Here is a 19,065-nt window from a genome sequence, read left to right on the forward strand (position 1 = left end):
GAAACTTCTTTAGAATCGTAATTTCAAACCAGATGCAACGGAAAAACCGCCAGTAAAAAGAGACAGAATCATAAATTCATAAGATTTAACGTGGGAGTAAATGAGATAGGAGGCATTATATAGCCTCTTTTTACTGCCGCTTTTTAATTTAATCGAATTTCAAACTTTCCTTGTAGTTTTTGCCAAATTAAACGTTTATATTAAACTTATAAATTAAAATTTATCATTAAAATATACTGTTTTTAAAGAAAAGTTTAATACATTTAGATAGTGAAAAATGTTTAATTTATATATGATTAATTATAAAAACTTTGTTTTTGAAGGTTTCACTTCTACCACGTGTGAATTGCACATATTTTTTTTAACGAACGAACGCTGCCGACCGCGGAGGCCGATTATGCCTCTTTGTCGCTCGTTCCGCGCTCTCGCTTGCACTTTAAGCCTTAAATGCAACGCCTCAGAGCGAGGTAACGCCGCATGTGTCATGTTTTTTCGCGCGTGCAGCCGGCTCCATCGAATTAAAAGACGTCATGTCAAAAAACTTCATCAATATATTCCCTTATTTCTATTTATGCCATGTCTTATACATTCCTATAATTTAACCAATTTAAACAAAACCGATAGCTATAACACGAGTTCGCCAGCACGGAGCTCACTCGACTAACTTAACACTTATTATCGAAACCTCTCGGAAACTAGGCGGAGTCGAGTAAACGCACATAGTTCAGTAAATATTACACAACTAGTTATCTATCCCAGCTGGAATTCCAGTTTGTTTGAGGAACTCATTGACGGACTAAATTTTGCATGAGTTTAAGAATATTTTTGTTGAATTGCTCTCGAGCCCGATAGCGTTTGGGTAAATGTATCCCAATAAAATGACTACTAGAAACAATTCTTGATTCAATAAAAGTAGTATTTATTTTTATAAACTAAGTATATTTATATTGAGAGCAGTTTTGGCCCAGTGGCTTCATCGTGCGACTCTAATCACTGAGGTCGAGGACTTATTTACTATTTCAGGATTTACCATTGGCTCGAACAAAAGGTCGATGGCCTGTGTAAGCAACAAGAGGCTGATCACCTACTGGCCTATTAGATTGACAAATAATGATGAAACAGATAGATAAATGCCTAAAAAGGTTGTAGCTCCACTGATTTATTTTATTTATTTACGCTTTTGTTAAATGTCCATGGGGTACATGTTCTCAAGTTCGTTCAACTTTTTGGATTCATTGGTTATACGGAATTCATTCTGTCAATCCTGAAATCCTGCTTTTCGAGTCAAGGTTTGTTAAACCATCTTCTCCAGATCATCGCGGGTTCAGGCAAATAAAATCAGATCAGTGTATTATTTGATTTTTTATGTCAATCGCATTTTCGAGTAAATATACAAATGAGAACTTAAATAATGTAATGTATCTGTCGTAGTTGAAGTTTACATTAAAAAGTGTGTTTAATTTTATCTTAAAAAACTAGATATAACTATTGTATATTGTAAGCACGAATGTTACCTATGTAGATGAAGTTAGTAACGTGTGAATCCCACGGGTAATTTAGAATTCAAGGGAATGCTCCAATGGCATACTAATATTGGCGATAAACTTTAACCCAGTTATATTTACAAAAAGTTCAATCAATAGGCAGGAATTCTGATGTGGGTAAGAATAAATTAAGTATTGCGTTTGTATTAAATACAATTCTGTAAATAAAAAATATGCATTAACTTTTAAAAATAGGCTTGAATTTCAGGCAAGTCATTTATCCAAGACAGAGATAACACTATAAATTACGGAATAACAAACAAGGATAGCAACAGTGGCTTTCGCCATTGCACGAGTGAATGCACCTGACGTACGGTCAGAAGAGCAATGTTCAATTTCTAATGAATAATAACCTCGTTACTGTTGTGAGAAATAAAAAAAAATTAACATAATGCAATATAATGTAAAAATAGGCAAAAGTTATAACGTTTCTAATTAAGTTACAATCAGAACGGATTCAGGTTTAGTTGCCGTTATGTATGTATATATATAATTTCTAACTAGCTACTAGTTACAACCAACAGAACTTATTTCCTATGCCCTACTATATACAAAACTCATTAGCTATATAAATACTCTTTTTTCATTCCTACACTTTGTTGTATTTCTTTCATTAAGCGTCAAGGTGAGTTATCCGATTGGACTTAGATGTCTTGTATCAAATATTTACCATTTACCATCTAGTGTTGAGTTGCCAACGCTACAAGACTCACACGTGGCACAAACGAGCCGGCCTTATAATGAATAGCCGTCGCCTGCCGCGATATTTCAGTGAATTAACAAATGGCATCTGTCAGAGAGCGTGCGGGGCACGATTTTTCTGCCGGCCGTTACAGCCTGATGTAGGTGCGGTGTCCGTACTCCTCTACCATGTCTTAATGACCATGTCACCGCAAAAATGCCAGGTTCCCGTTTTTACATCTCTAAACTTAGTTAAACTTCATACTAATATATGTCTGAAGTTGTTATTACAATTTCGGATTGGAAATGGTTTTACGCCAGAGGCAGTAGGCACATTAGCTGATGTAAGATGAAATCGCTTTTCACCGCTCACAAGTATCAATACACTTATAGTACCTAAAAGCTCACGAGTTTGTTACCAATCTTTTAGTACGACTATTATTTGAAGACGGACAACGTATACAAAATATTATGTATAATAAAAATCAATCTTTACAAAAAAACGTGTGTTATGTACACGCGTTAGAAGTTATTTCTTTGGCGTAAAAAGATGAAAATATTTTCAAAAATTTTATTCTAAAAAAGAGCTTTGTAAAAAGAGATTTAATAAAATGAAAGTATATTATGGTAGAACTTGTTGTAAATGAAAAAATTAGAACTAGATTATTTAACATCTTTTCTGTTGACGTTGATAAGTGTATTAGTTTACCCAGGTGAATACATTAACGATCAGTTGACATTAAAGGACCAAACCGGGACTGGTGGATGGTATCAGAGTAATTTTCTTATACAACACTTCGTAAGGAATAATCTTTTAAAGAACTCTTAAGTGTATTTTTATTACAACTTTAAAAATATGAGAGGAGAATTTTATGAATAGAATCTGTATCTAATATGGTTAGAAGGCACTTCGTACGTAGCTTTACGTGTCACAGACTAAAAGCGTTAGCAGATAAAGCTTTTTAAATTTAAAAAATTGAATAATTTTTATTTGTTAAAAAAATTTAAAAATTAAAGCGAGATACAAATAACTGAAATCAAAATAACTATATTCATATGGCTAAACTTATGAACGCCAGAAAAGAAGATAAATTAATTGTAAATTTACATTTACTATAAGTTCGCATGTGAAGGGCGTAAAGCGGGCAAGGAGAACTGGCAAGAAACTCTCTTGTACTGTTTTTATCACAAAGTTTCAGTCATACAAATTGTTTAAACTGGAGCAAATCAATCCCGAGGATTAGGATCATTTAGTGATTCGTCAAATTTATAAAAAGCTTAATTTATTTAGCTTTAACGAGGGCTTTGAATTTATTTACTGATAATTCTCTAATTTCAAATTTCAATTTATCAGTAATAATAATATTTGCCTCATATACTGTCTATAAATGTAATATATTTAATGTGTTTACCAGCTGCATATATTGCTCTGTATCACCAAATTAACGGCGGAGTTACTGGTCTCGGCACAAGGCGCAGTAAGCCTACTTCAACTGCTCAAACGAGCTACGGTTGCCGGCTAAATGCAAATCTTCGTACCTTGCTGCAGTTAGTTTCTAACTGTGGAATGTTCCGAGTATTTCACCAATATACCGCTGCTCAGTAAGTCAAGTGTGTTGGGTACGCAATGAAATTATTTTTTATACCACCTTCTATGCTAACAATAACAGCAGCTTGAGCGCGCGACCTTCATGACAGCTAGACTTCTTCTCGTGTGCCAAAGACTCGCTGCACAGGCTGGCACAGGCGCTGTGACAGGCTGATCACCTACTTGCCTAATAATCACTACATGCTCCGAATCAATGGTAGCAACAGTATACATTGTTAAGTTTTACATTCTGCTTTGAACGCCTTTTTAGTCCTACAGACTAGAGAGTACACAACCAATTAAAAACTTTCTAATGTTATAATATGAGATTGCTGATTTTGTCTTCTGAAAAATAATACATTAGTTCCACCAAAAGGCTATACCCATTGCCGTTAGAACTATCCAACTTTGTACCTTCAATAATATTATACGCTCTAAAACCCAACAATTCGCTGTGATAAAGTAATTTCGACGTAATCCAGCCAAAGCCGGCTGCAGGTCTATTTGTACGGAACTAATTGAGACCCCTGGGACACACCTGTCAGGCTCCGCAAGAATTTCGACCCCAACTTATTGAATATTATAAACTTACCTCTATGGCTGTTTATTTGAGGAAATCGAGTTTGCTGCAATCGGAAGTTCGCTGTCAGGAGATGTTTTTTTAGTTTGAATTAATTCAAGGTAAACTAATTGTTACTAACAAATAATTATGGAACCTTGTTTTCTGATAATAAATGAATATATATATTTATATATATATAATTACTGTAGTAATTGATACAAATATAAAGGCATGTTCTTTGTTAAAATTTTTGGTGTTATTGTTAAATTCATTAAAAAAAATCGACATACGTTGAATAATAATAATAATCAAGCCTCATTTATTCCTCGAAAAATTCATTAATATTTACAACAGATACACACATATAAGAATATAAAAAGTATATACGAAAATATACTTTTTAATATTATTTTATAAGGCCTCGACACACATTACATAATATTTCTCGCAATCTCCTCCACCAACCAACTATGCATGTCAGTCTACAGTGCAAGAGAGGGCACTTTTTTACATAATTTACATAATTAAAATAAAATAAAAAGCTACTAATGAATAAACCGCTTAAAACGTCCTCGTGTTAAGAAAAGGCCTTTTTTATACTTACCTGTATCATCATATAAGGATATATTGTTAAGCAAAATCACAAACTCACAGACAACATTTCATTCTTGAGACAAGGTCGACGGTTTGATCCCCAATTAAGCTAAAATATGGTCCATTATATCTACATAAAATTGACAAAGATATTATTACAATTGACTACTATCTAAGCCTACGTTGAAATGAATAACCATGTAGCGATCCTTTAAATACCTTTAATGACGAGTTGAAATTTGAGCGTATAATATTAATGGTTCCATTTTGCACACATTACACATGCCTTTTCATTCTGCACAAATAATGCATAGTAATTGCTCGAATGCTTTGTAATTTCACACGTGCTCTTAGGGTTGTTACTTTTGGATGTTGAGGGCTGATACTTTGATAAAAATATTTATTATTTTAACAAATATATTAAAATAAAATTCAGCGGATTTCTTAAAAAAAATAATTCTAAGGATTTATGGTGTTAAGTTTTCTATCATAAACCCTTTTCATAAATTTACTTTAACATAAATTTAAAAAAAATACAATATTACGTGGAGAACACAGTTAAGATAGAATGCTAAATTCAATCATACCATTCAGGCTAAATGTGTTAACAACTTGAAAAAATATCGAGTCCTTGGCATCCCTAGTCGATTAGCTTTATAATATTGAATTGTAAGGACACGTGTAGTCACGTGCCTCTAGTTAGCCTGTATTGTGTCATCTTGCAATTTACAATTGGACATTTAAAGTAGCTAAATTGGGGTTGTACAACATTTATTTTTTATTCAATAAATCTAGGAAGGAAGTCATATATCTTTAAATAATACATCTAATAATAATAATAATAATAATAATAATAATAATAATAATAATAGCCTTTATTCAGATACATTTTACATTATATATTTTATATATAAAAAAATAATACATGTACTTTTAATTAAAAAGTACAATTACACCCCGAGTTTGTTTAGAATTAAATAAGTACTAGTTAAAACTGTTTAATATATATAAACTATCAACTACTACAATACAAAATATATTTTGTACCGGATTTGCATTATTCTTTTGATATTTTATTGTCTTCATTCTTCTTTTCTGACTACTCTAACATAAAAAAGTTACGTGTATTAACTAATACAGATTTATTAGTCCTTTGCACCGATAAACCTAAATTCAACAACGATTGACTTAAAAGACTTCATAAAAAACATTTTCCAACATTTATTTCATATATTTATGTATCTGGACCATAATAAACGCCAGTGAAAAGCTCCTCTGTGTTCCAATAGTTGGACCTATCACCGTGAAGCGTAACACTAAAATAAAATGGTCGATCGGCGACTGCTTCTAATGTTGGCCGAAGATCTGGCATCTTACTGTAATATGCTAGAACATAAAATAGTCAATATTAACATAACAGAAACTTTAATAAAAAATTCGGAGAGTTCGACCCTAGGACCTTTGAGTTAGACGCCTAATTCTTTGAGTATCTTAAAAAATGTCTGTGCATTTGAATAATTTACCCTGGACTCTATGGGGTACACATTTTGTTTTCCTTCACCGAATCAGAACTGTTAAATTCTCACATAGCAAAAGAACTACCAGTGTTAAGGCCCCAGGTTAACACTGATGAAGTCTTTAGTCCTGTATTATAAACCTAGAAGCTTCGGTCATTTTTACAGTAAAATTATAATAGTAATTTCACAAAATTAAGAGTCTAGTGCACCTATAGTCAATTGAAAGTGGTTCGTTTGGTGCACCTGCTAATAGTATCTTTATATTATTAATTCACCTTTACATAAGCATCATTATTAATAATTAAGGTGTCTTTTGGCAGACACAAAGCATGCAATTTAATTGCAAAGTTGACCTGAATATTTCTAAATGAAAAACAATTTCTAATTTCTGGCTGGCTTTACATTGAGTTGATAAAAATGTATGCCTTATTATGAGACAAATGGGGTAGTAATATTAATGAAACATAGATGTATTCACAAATCACATTGTTCTTTCTATACTCAGAGTAAAATGCAACTTACATTCTGTGGTAATAATCCGATATGCACCCATCTCATTAACTTCAATGAAGTTCTTTTGTTTCACTTTACTTATATGCAGGGGTTTGTCAGTGGCCTCATTTATTAACATGTTATTCAGCCCTGTACTGTTTATATCAAATAGTTTTTTTAATCCCACCTAGAAGGAATATCGAATGAATGTTTTGTTCATACTGCCCTAAACATAATACGATATTTAAATAACTTGGCTTATAGCTAATTCCGTTTAGATGTTTGAATGTCAGTGCGATGATGATGATTTTACTGTCCTTCTCCAAAAAATGATACATAATGTCAATGTAATAAATAATGTCTATGTCATTTATTTATTTAATATTTTTTGACGTTCATAAATGTACATTGATTTACCTACATGATTAAATAATTCCTGACTTAAACTTTGATTATTAAATTAAGGAATATTAAACATTTATTTATGCCATGAGTAAAGGAGTTATTATATTTACAATATAAATTTACCTTCTGTAAGGAATCCGTCCAATCTACCAAGGTCTTTAACTTAAATCTGGGTATCGCTATGTTTAGAAATTCCATTCGCATCCTCTTTTTGATAGTCCTAAAGTAGTTGGGTCTCAATAAATTCCGAAGAAAGTCTTGAAGGCTCTTCCTGTCTTCAGGTATTACAAATGTCATTGACACTCCGGGGCTGGCAAGTTTCATATTAATCACCTATAGTCAAAGATAATTCCAAAAACAATAATTATACGAAAGTAATGAAAAGACAAAAAAAACTGTTGTTTAGGACAGAATATTGATAAATATTACCACAATACTACTCGAAGGTGGGAAGATTAATAAAAACTTGCGGTAGGCACTCACTTTATTTTATGTTATCATCTTGGTTTAATCAAAATAACCTTGTATGTATTATGTAAGAGAAGAAATAAAGATTATTTATTATACTTTCTTGCAATCCGATGGCGGACAAATGTCACCCTTAAGGTTGTAATTACTGTTATTTAACTGTCTGTTATTTTACTTGGTAAGTAAGGTACACTCTGTACCTATATGAGAAGGAGTATCAAAACTAAAAAGAAGAAAATAAATTTTCCCTAAAAACCTTCAACAAACCTTTATTTTATTCAAATCATCGTCGACATATAACACCTCCTCACTCTTGAACATCATAGACACGAACAATGTACTTTGGTTGTAACACCGAAATTTCATATTATGTTTTGTACGCAATATGTTAAATGGAACTTCCCATGTTGCCTTTAAAACAAAATCAAGGATAAATATTATGAAGCAAACGTTTAATTTTATAATTTTGAGACTGTTTTAAACTAACAATTACGTTTTTATTTATTTCATAGGCTTTTATTATTTGATAATGTGTTTTTTTTTGGCAATTAAACGTCAGATCCCCGAGTCCCACAGTTCCATAGACTGACACCCGTGCGTTACAAACAAAGGCGGTAATTCATATACATACAAATAATATTAGATACTGTTTTTTTTTAATCATACAATATAGTATATAGACATTCATATTTACTGTTAGGTATGCAGCATTAATTAGTAACATAGATGTATCTTTAGTAATATCTTCCTTAACTAAAACATCAGATAGACGCTTGAACGTTACACGATCGATCTAAAACAAATTAAATAAAAATAACTTTATTTCTCATATGAATTAAAAAATTCGCTTACTGAGAAAAACATTACAAGACTAAATAATTATTACTAGAATTATTACTAGTTATTCTAACCGTAAATAAATATTTAAAATTTTAATGCGATGCGATGATGTCCTTTTTGGGCGTTCCGTAGGATCGTTTGCCCCCCTACTTTATGAAAAATAAGCTGGAACTAAATATTGTGTCTGAAATCAATTTATTGTTGTATTTAATATTTTAATGAAATTATTATTTTGTATTAAAATAATCTTTAATTATCAACATATATAAAACATTTCGAAAGTTTAGTACGATTGTGCAATTAGAATGTCGAACAATTAAATATATAAAATGTTATTTATTTCATAATTTTCTGTTCTTAAAAATAGAAATAGGTGTGTAATTATAAAAAATATTGACGTGGTTTAATATAAATTATTTATCAATCTCTGTAGCTCAATTAACAGGAAATATCTCTTACCATTTTGTTAATATAAATAGTTGCAGCTTTGGGATAATTAAAACTAACTTTCGGTACATCCACGCTAAAGGCAGGTTTTGATAGTGTATCTTTATAGCCTTTAGAATAGTTTAAATAAATATGGTTAACCATTACAAAGTCTATACGCTTCAAGTGTGTGAGCAATACATCAAGATCACGATAACTCGAATTCATCTGCAATTTAATATGTTTACTGCAAGTTGTATACAATATTTAAACATATCATCTTATATGTTATATAAACTTTTCTGTAACTTTTATGTAAAGATGTAAAACCACAACTGATAATAATGAGTATATACAATAAGTCAGGAACGTTCATGATGTTGAAAAAGGACAATTAACAAAAAAAAAAATTAAAAGTTTGGTCGCTGTGGCAGTATACCTTTGACGCTGTCAGCATTTCCTTGCTGTATTGCGATACTTATTTGTTGAGCCAGGAAATCTCTGCAGCTCTGGGATCACCTGGTACTATCTACCGTTATCTACAACTTAAATCTTTAAATAGCGACTGTGCAATTGAACTTCACGCCCAAAGAGTCTTTACACCAAAGGGAGCAAAATAGAAGTTGGGGGAAAAACTCTAAATTTGAGCCGTTTATTTAAATTAATTACAAATATTTAAACTATTATGATATTCTACATAAGACTGTGGACAAAGTACAATAGCCATGTTTCAATTAAACTGTACGTATACTATTAAATAGTTTATTGTTTAATAACATAATTTGCTTACCATATTTATATTTTTGTATTCCAAGAATTGCAATAATTCTACCTTTACGTCGCCTTGAGCGACAGAAGCCAGCTTACACAGCGGAAGTCGCAGTGAAAGTGGTGACACTATTATGCTCTTGTTAAAATGTAAGAGAAGTTTACTCTAAAAAAGCAATTTTTAATTATTTTTAAAAAATCATTACAATATCGGTTGGCAATCGGTGATCGAAAGTACTTGAAGTCGTGTATGCGGTGATGTTAGTTGTTTCGACTATATATTTGCGTGTTGTTCCCACGAGAATGTAGAGCTGCTGACTAAACTTTGTTTTTAATTTATTTTAATATTCTTTATTACTTAAGATGTCATGTGGAACATGATGTAATGGTTGCAGCTCCTTACAAAAGTTGTGTAAAAAATGGCCGAGAGTTTATTGACAGTTCTTCTCTTCAGTTCTATGGTCTTGATTTGAGAACTGGCAGTAAATTTAAAATTAGAAGAATTAAATGTATATTTCTTTTTTGACGTTCGAAAATCATGGTAAGGAACCAAACCTGGACGAGTTCGTTGCTCGTTCCTTTTAGACCATGGCGTGAATGTGAGCTTTAGGTGATAATGTGATAAAATGAAAATATTAGTATTTTTAGGAAAACCACTTACAGGAACCAAGCTTGAACTAAATTTATCAGGATCACAGGTACCAAACGTAATGTATTGAAAAATATACATTGCTGAAATGTGATGGAACATTATGACGTAAAAAAAAGGCTATAGCGCTGATGTGATTAAAATCCGTACTTATAATTAAAAAATTCATTTCTGATAAAATTGCAATGTTCACGTTATCTTTAAATGAAAAATACTCTAAAATGCCGGTTTAAATTAATATTATTCCATGGATAAACGTACAGTTGTTGGATCAACTTCATTGATCTAACTACTGTATCAAAATCTATCAAAAACAATATTTTCCTAATAGCCTCGAACTTTCAGCTCACCTGTTCATAATTGTTAAAATAGATAATCCTATAAATGCTTGTGTTTAAATTTAATGTTTAATATGAAAAAGCACGTTAATAAAACAGTAATCAAACTCCGACAAGTACAAAATTCAGGGCATATAATAAATTTCATACTGAAATATTCATCGAGAAAGGTATAGGGCGGGCATGGAGGCGTACAATCTATCGCGTATAATGGACTTGTTAAAGACAATATTCTTGGAAACATATTGGATGCAGCTCAACGAATGTGTAAGCGAGCGCGGGACTAACTTAAAGCTTGTGCCACAATTGCCTGACAAAATTATCGCTTCTTTATCTCTTATTATTTATTATCATGAAAAACTTCTTAAATCTCATGTTATGTATGGTTTTAACACTATTAGACATGTAATGTGCTTAAATATTTTTTATAGTTCACTAGATAAATCATGCAAGAATCAATCATAAGTCAAGAATAGTATTTAGTTTTCTCAATGGCAGGAAATATTAACAGTTTATGATTTGAATTTCTACCTTAATTTATACTCCTTCAGAAATGGATTAGCAAGCTTATTTTTAAAATGTATCTTTGTAAAACAAATAGTAAAATAGATATTCCTCGGTATGCCTCAACGTTTATCTCGCGATAAATCCTTCGCTACATCTGGGCAGGCGCTCAATTCAATTTTATTACTATTCTCCGAGACTTATTTGATTCAGTCGTCAAAGCGATCGGAGTCTTCGGTTACATTATCGCTTCAACACTATCTAGACGGCGCTGGGTGCAATGCGGAGTAGAAAGTAGGCAACTTTAGAACTCCTGTATCTCATCAGAACACTACTACAGGACTTTTTAATTTATTTCACAGCTATGCTGATTTTATAAATCCAGTAAAAGTCTTTCATATCCGTATAGGTGCCCTAATTTTTGTACCTTGACATCCTAATAAACTATTTTTAAACTAATTACATCAAACTTTTGAATATGTTGAAGCAGATTTAAACAGATAACTTTCTAATATAGGAATCGGCAATCGAATTTAACTGTATTTGTGCCACCATAATGATGATGCTGTATTTGATATTGTATTGTATCATTTTAATGTATTAAGAGAAGCATGGTGTCAATAATTGCAATTTGTTACAATTTCCTTATAGACATTTCGAATAAAAAGAGTAGCCGAGATTTTATTTCTAGTTATTTTCGTTTAGTGCACGCCGTTACTGGAAACTGGTAGTTAACGCAAAGATGAGACATTCATATTAATTATCAATAATAATGTCGTAACAGAAATTAATATATAATTAGTTTCTTAAATTTATATACATATAATAAAGCCATTTGTATGTAACGAAAAAACAAATGTAACTACATTTATAAACTCCAGCTTTTACAAATGTAGTTGCATTTGTTTTTTTCGTTATCCTAAAATCCTAATTTCCTTCAGTATATTGATTATATAAGCGCGCGGACAAAAGTATTCTCCAGCGTTTTTCAAATATCTTTAACCATGGCTTTTCTTTCTCCATAAGTATTTTATTCTGTATCCGCTTCTATATCTTCTATCCTCCTTTTAAAGGCGCCCTCTTCTCCTTCTTGCCATTGGTCCATATATCCTTTGAAGTCCATTAATTTGTATAAAAACTGTCAAACTAAAAACTCGTTCTCTGCTTATATATTTAAGAAATAATGCGTCATCATTTAAGCAAAACTTCATTAGAAAATTCAGTGGCATGTAATTGAATGAATATTCAGGCATCTTAATCAATAGCAGTATTACTACGGAGGTCCTACACGCATTCAGCGTGAAATTGGAGTCGAAAGGAAAGAGACAAGCATACATATATACTGCAAGAGTAATAGAGACAGATGCTTAGCGAGGTTTTATAAATCATTTTTCCCGGCACGGCAGCGATTTAGGATGTATGCAAACGCAAGACCTGAGCTACGTAATAAATTTTAATTTTTTGAATTTACTCTGCGGAAATTGCGTATTTGCAATCTGTGGGGAATACGAATTATGGATGTAATAAACTAGATATTTATAGTGCATCGGTATCGTTTATTACTTTTTCATTATTATAATTTTGCTTGCTATCCCCGCTTTGATTGATTATATTTACCTGTTATGTTGCGTTCCATACATATACTATGTATGAAAATGTTGGTTATATTATGTATACGCCAAATTATATTTAATTAATTATTATATGGTATTATTACTATAATAATAATATGTCACCATAGTCTTGAATCGAGCCATCTTAGTATGGGGGTAGATTGGTGTATTGAAAATTATGACAAATGAGAAGAATTTGTAAAGAATACATTCATTTGAATAGTGTGTTTGTTAATTAATTGATTTAAATACGTGTTCGTAAAGTCGCAAATTCACAAGCGGCCTTATTAAGTAAAATGCTGAATTGCGATTATTTCTCTTTGCGTTTAGTTAATCAATTATTCTAATATTGTTGGCTGCGACGCGCGCTTCCACCGATTTCCTGACAACGCACATGTACGCTCCGGTGAATTATCATTTTTGTTCTTGTATGGAGTTTTTTAGCAATTTTTTCATATGGGAATTATGTTTTTAATTCAATATTATGCGGTGATAATGTTAACTATTTAAAATGAAGAGATTTGTGAAATTAATTGATTATAAATAACATAAAAAATATTGTCCATGCATATTTTCTTAAAACCTATTATTAGATTATTGATATTTTCTGTTTCATAGTTTTTATTTAAGCCTAAGAGTTTTATTAAACAATATTTTATGATTTTAAAGTTGTACGTAACAAATATGCAAAGCAAGCACTTTGTGAATGAATTCCGAAATTCAATTTTTTTGCTTCATTGTATACCAATATTTGAGTGGTTCCACATATCTTCAAAAGCTAAGTCCATAAAAGGACAGAGCTAATCACTCAGTCTGCCCTATATCCGTGAACGAATAGTGCGACAGTTTTCCATCGAGATTGCGAAATTTAAGAGCAAATTGGAGCAATTCAGCGCCGCAGTATGCAAGGCGAGTAAACTTATTGGTAAGGCTTGAATACCGGTTTCTCTCGATCGGTATGTTTACCGTTAATTAACCGATTTTTTAATATAAAAATATTCTTCTTCATGCCAAATTATTACTAAAGGTTGGCTGGGAATCTTACGCTATTGTAATCGACTCCTCGCCGGATATGATGCCAGTCCACCGTTCCGAAACCATGACTTCTTCCTTCTACCAGTCCATCTTTTGTCTACCAGTCTGTCTCGTTGATAATGACGAAAAACATGACCGAGATGTGCTGCTTTCTGTATTTTAACAAACTGCATAAAAATTCCTGTCGGTTTGTTAAGGAACTCTTTCATCACTCTTTGGATCCAGCTGATGCAAAGTATGTGACGGTATTTGAAAATTAATTAATAAGTGTTAAAACAATCTCCAACCAGTGTTATGATTTGGAAGAAATTGCAATACACTTTTTTCTTGAGACTGTTCTGTTTAAGAAGCATTTCTATAAGAACGTCGGGGTTTATTTAAACATATAAGCATTTAATCATTTGTATAGCGTATTTTTGAGGACAGAACCGCAGTTGATGCTTTCTTAAATTTCGGTAGTACTTTTGAAAACGGTTAAAACCGGTATGTAAACAGAGACAGCGAACTTATTAACTATGGACTAGGTTATCTTCATCATTTTCTTTTTACCGTGTAGATTGATTGGACGGCAGATTGGCGGAGAGTGGGTTCGTCACGTCATCAATGGATATAGGTGCTTAAAAGTGTCAACTCTTTCAGTACATTCGAATTTTAGCTTCATAGGGTAATATTTCGTACACATTTTATTATTGATCATACCTATTATGTACATTTATTTTGTTTTTTATTCATACGAACTTATTCACATAAATTTTTATTGAAATTACGAATGCGTATAGAAATCGTCACTTTCGTCTGAAACTTTCTAAAGTGTAAATAGAATTTAGTACGGCTGTTTATTCACAACCATGATACATAAGTTTATATGAGATCCCAAAAATCATGATTATTTTAATAAACATATTTTTAAATTTTCATTATTAATATGCATTTAGTCATTGGATATTATCGCATGTAGTGAGCGATGAGACCGATTCGGAGTAGAATCCAAAAACTTTTACAACAGAATTCGGCGAATTCACAATCCTCTTAACGCTCATTGGTATACTGCAGCAATAGACGGCTTTGCATTATCAGGCCGGCCGATTTGAATTTCAATATACTTCGCACTGGTCTACGGTACCAACTAGCGACACTGACAGCTGAGTATACATACAGTTCTGCATTACTAATAGCGGAATTTACCGTTTAAAACATTAGCTTCTTCTATGTGTGGATTGTATTTAATCTCTGATGTCGTTGTAAGTGAATCTGTACAGGGATACAAAAACCTGCGTCTATTCGTAGCACGTCGTAGATGACTCGAAAAATGTTCGTAGTATTTGTAAAAATATATATAACTCACGTTATTATAATGAAAGTATCATTTAATACATTTTATTATTGAAAATCTCTGTGTGGTAGTATGCCTGATTGAATATCTGAACGAGACATGATGACCCTAAATTGATTTGACATTGATAAAACCCTGTATACCCAAAGTAAAGAAACAAAATACGACGTAAAAAATAAATCGCCAGCTCAATATACTCTAAGATAAAGTCACCATTCGAGCGAAAAGATACGTATAAAGAATTTTCAAAGGCAAAGCCTTCGATTTATTGTCCTCGATTGTCCAATACGCTATGTACTGCCAGCCCTGAAAATCAGTTTTTAAAATACTTTTGCAAATATTTTGGTTTATGGAATTGATATTATTATTATAAATTATGTTATTTATACAAAGAACATCATTAAGTCAAAACAACTTACCTCATTCATTTTAACTTGAAGAAATACGTAACTGAGGAATAGCGCTAACCAACTGACAAGTGTTAATTAGTACATCGAGCATATTAGCATCGACATAAAATTGCACCCAAGTCCATACAGTCCTTAGATGAATGCGGACATATACATTTGAATACAAATTTCTATACAACTCCTCTAATAATAATTAGATGTAAAATATTATTTCTAAATCCTATTAAAATTCGTTACGTGATTAAATTTAATATAGAATTTCTTTAAAACATCAGTTTTAACGTCTACGTTTCAGTTATCTTGAATAATATTCTTTGGTACATGAAAATACTCTTACTTTGAAATGCAATAAAGTTATGAGGTCATAACTCATTGTATGGAACTCTTTGTGTCTAAAACCTTTTCATTTAGACGATATAAAATTAGTATTATATTAAAAATCAGGTAAAAAATTTAAAAAGTTTTTCGAATTCAGTGTTTTTAAAAATGGTTTAATAATTTTGATTTATTCAAAGCGAATCTAAATTTTACGCGTCGTTAGAGTGCTGCGGTTCAAACTAATGGGAGATATTTTATTGAGATTCAACATTGAGTACTCAGAACGTAAGGATATGCATATTTTCTATTAATATTTTATTAGAGATTTATTTGATTTTATTTAACGGAGAAGCGAGGTATATAAAATAAATGACGCCCCTTTTGGACTTCGAATACGGAATAGCCATAAATCTCAGCTGAAATGAATATTTTGATACAAAACTCGAGATAAGTAAAACAGTACATTTACATATTAATTATGCGATTAAAATTTTCGTCGAGAAATATTTGCATTAAATACTTGGAATTAAAAAGTATTCCATGGTATAATTTCACGCATATTTGGTTTTGGGAAGTTTCAAACAATTTACATGATGAATGAAGAGCAAATAGACTTTGAGAATTCTGATTTTATCTTGAAACTTTGTAGATGACATATTTTTCATAAAAGTAACTTTAGTATTCGCCTAATACTGGTCTTTTCTGATATATATTTTACTTAGATATAATCTAGAAAAGTATGTATTTCATTTCAAATTCCAGTTTTTTTAAACATACAGATGTTTTACAGGTTGTTTTAAAAAGCCGGCAACGCACTCGCGAGCCCTCTGGCATTAAGAGTGTCCATGGGCGGCTGTATCACTTAACATCAGGTGAGCCTCCTGCCCGTTTGCCCACTGTTTTGTGAAAAAAAATAATTTAGGTTATTAACAAATATGACTCGATATTTTATACTAGATAGGTTCAGAAATAATAAATTATATCACGACAACTACTAGCCTAAATTTTTTAAATTTGAATTTTAAATCATCAATTCAATAAGTTTTATAGTCATCTTAGAAGGATCGTGTACTTGCGACTTCACAGTTTTCTAATTAATGCTACATATGTGTAGCCCTTCTAAGCCAATTCCAGCAGGCGCGGCGGATAGAGTAGCGTGCGCCGATAACGCGGCACAGGCATGAGGCACCGTCGCGCTTATCGTCCTGATTACTATACAATTTTACCATGCAAGGAATTTCTTGTTCACATTTACATACGCGAATAATTACCGAAGAACGCTACCGCAGACTAACCCACTTTACGCAATACACGGGATTTAATTCTGTTTTACACACCGTTTAATTGAGAGGTCTCAATAGATTACCAAAACACAACGATTCCTTTGAATTAATTATTGTGTGGTCTTCACGATTTTTCATAATTTTCGGCCTTAAAGTCAAAATGCTAAAAAATAAAGTTGTAATATATGAATTGATATTTATTTATATTAACGAATTTGGTTTTAAAATATTCATGTATAACATAAATATCAAATATCTGCAATATATATGTGTTCTTCAATTTAATTTAGATATACGTTCGAAATTGCTATAATGCTTACCTCGTTTATAATTTGTTTATCTTAGTACTTAAATCCTACGCTAAATAAAAAACTTAATCGAAATAAGTTACTAATAAGAGAAAAACATAAATAAATATATTTGTCCGCTGGCAATTCTTAATTATAAAGTAAAGATACCGTTAAAGACTTTATATACACCAAATATATTTTTTCTCTAACGATAACCACGTCTCATGACCATTAAGGTATACCCGGTCATCCTAGTGAAATTGAATCGGTGCAGTAATGAGCGATTTGATTGCGTCACCCGGCTCACCCGGCTCACCCGGCTTGCACCGGATAATCGCTACGATTCGGATAATAGCTTCATTCTCTTTCGAGCAGATTGTAATAAGTTTTTATTCATATAAGATCTGATTAAAAATTGGTTTTTATTAAGTTTTTACGAAATTTATTTACAGGTTTTGTTTTTAATATTCTCAGTCTCTCAGTCTTTTTCATAATAATATTTTATTATTATATAATTCTGCGTTACGATAGGTTAACTGAATCTTTTTAAGCAAACCGGCATAGAATAACGACTGTTTCTTAATAGTCACTTTTATTTGTAAAAATTTTTCACTCTTCTAATCGCGTTATTTGATTTCTTTCATGGTTCATTTCGCTGTGATTCTGGTATAATGCTATATGGAATTGAATTTGCATTTCTGCGATTAATTTTTATTTAAGTACGCCCTCAGATCCATATCATTTAGTAAGTTTTAGTGCGTATGTACTACTACATGTGTCAGGTTAAAAAGGAAACCACATACTTGCCTATAAAGATGTATACCAAAGATAGCAGTCCGATTGTATCTTCCATATGAGACGGACCTTCATACATGGATAAACTCCTCTAAACCTACTACCAAAAATGTTTCGCTAAACTCAATGGCCGATCAATTAATTTCAATTACAATAAAATTTAGATTTTAAATTCGAGTTTACAATAATGCGATTTCTGGTTTAGCTAATTTCCACGGTTATATTTCTATAAGGCCAGCTTTACTGACGGTAGTTTCATTAGTTCAATGGCTTTTCCGAGCGATAGACTTTTATTTTATTATTATTTTGTGCTCAACTAATGGTACATACAAACTATTCCTTGTTACTATACAATCTGGTGCGTATGACTTTGTTCAGAAGTTTGCACAAACAAAAAAACAAATAATTATGACTTCCATCAACACTTTAATTACTGTTAACGTTATTATTACTGCATAACCAATAACAAATTATATTGAGTAGAAATGTAAATTGATTCACAGAAATCTTTACTTTTAATCTGATATTATATTTATAACGCATTAAAGCCTTTATTACAAATGAATAATGAATGAATTTCACGCAAACAACTGCAAAGGACCCGCAGTCATC

The 19,065-nt window shown here is 31.6% G+C and overlaps 1 protein-coding gene across 1 annotated transcript; it reads right to left on the minus strand.

The window, feature by feature from the left end:
* Positions 1–6,967: 6,967 nt before the first annotated feature.
* On the minus strand, positions 6,968–15,785 carry LOC110998335 (serine protease inhibitor 3/4-like). The gene is made up of 4 exons (XM_045631921.1): positions 15,777–15,785; positions 9,908–10,051; positions 7,507–7,716; positions 6,968–7,165 (listed from the first exon to the last, which is right to left on the minus strand). Exons 1-4 carry the CDS (start codon positions 15,783–15,785, stop codon positions 6,968–6,970), a joined length of 561 nt encoding a protein of 186 aa, XP_045487877.1.
* Positions 15,786–19,065: the final 3,280 nt, after the last annotated feature.

The sequence above is a fragment of the Pieris rapae genome, chromosome 17, assembly GCF_905147795.1.
Source record: "Pieris rapae chromosome 17, ilPieRapa1.1, whole genome shotgun sequence".
Classification (NCBI taxonomy): Eukaryota; Metazoa; Arthropoda; class Insecta; order Lepidoptera; family Pieridae; genus Pieris; species Pieris rapae.

Excerpts from the sequence above, each read along its gene's own strand:
- LOC110998335 (XM_045631921.1), bottom strand. Across the intron at positions 7,717-9,907 it reads AATACAAAAATATAAATATG|GTGATTAATATGAAACTTGC; the intron begins GTAAGCAAATTA and ends CTTTGACTATAG. Across the intron at positions 7,166-7,506 it reads GGACGGATTCCTTACAGAAG|GTGGGATTAAAAAAACTATT; the intron begins GTAAATTTATAT and ends TATTCCTTCTAG.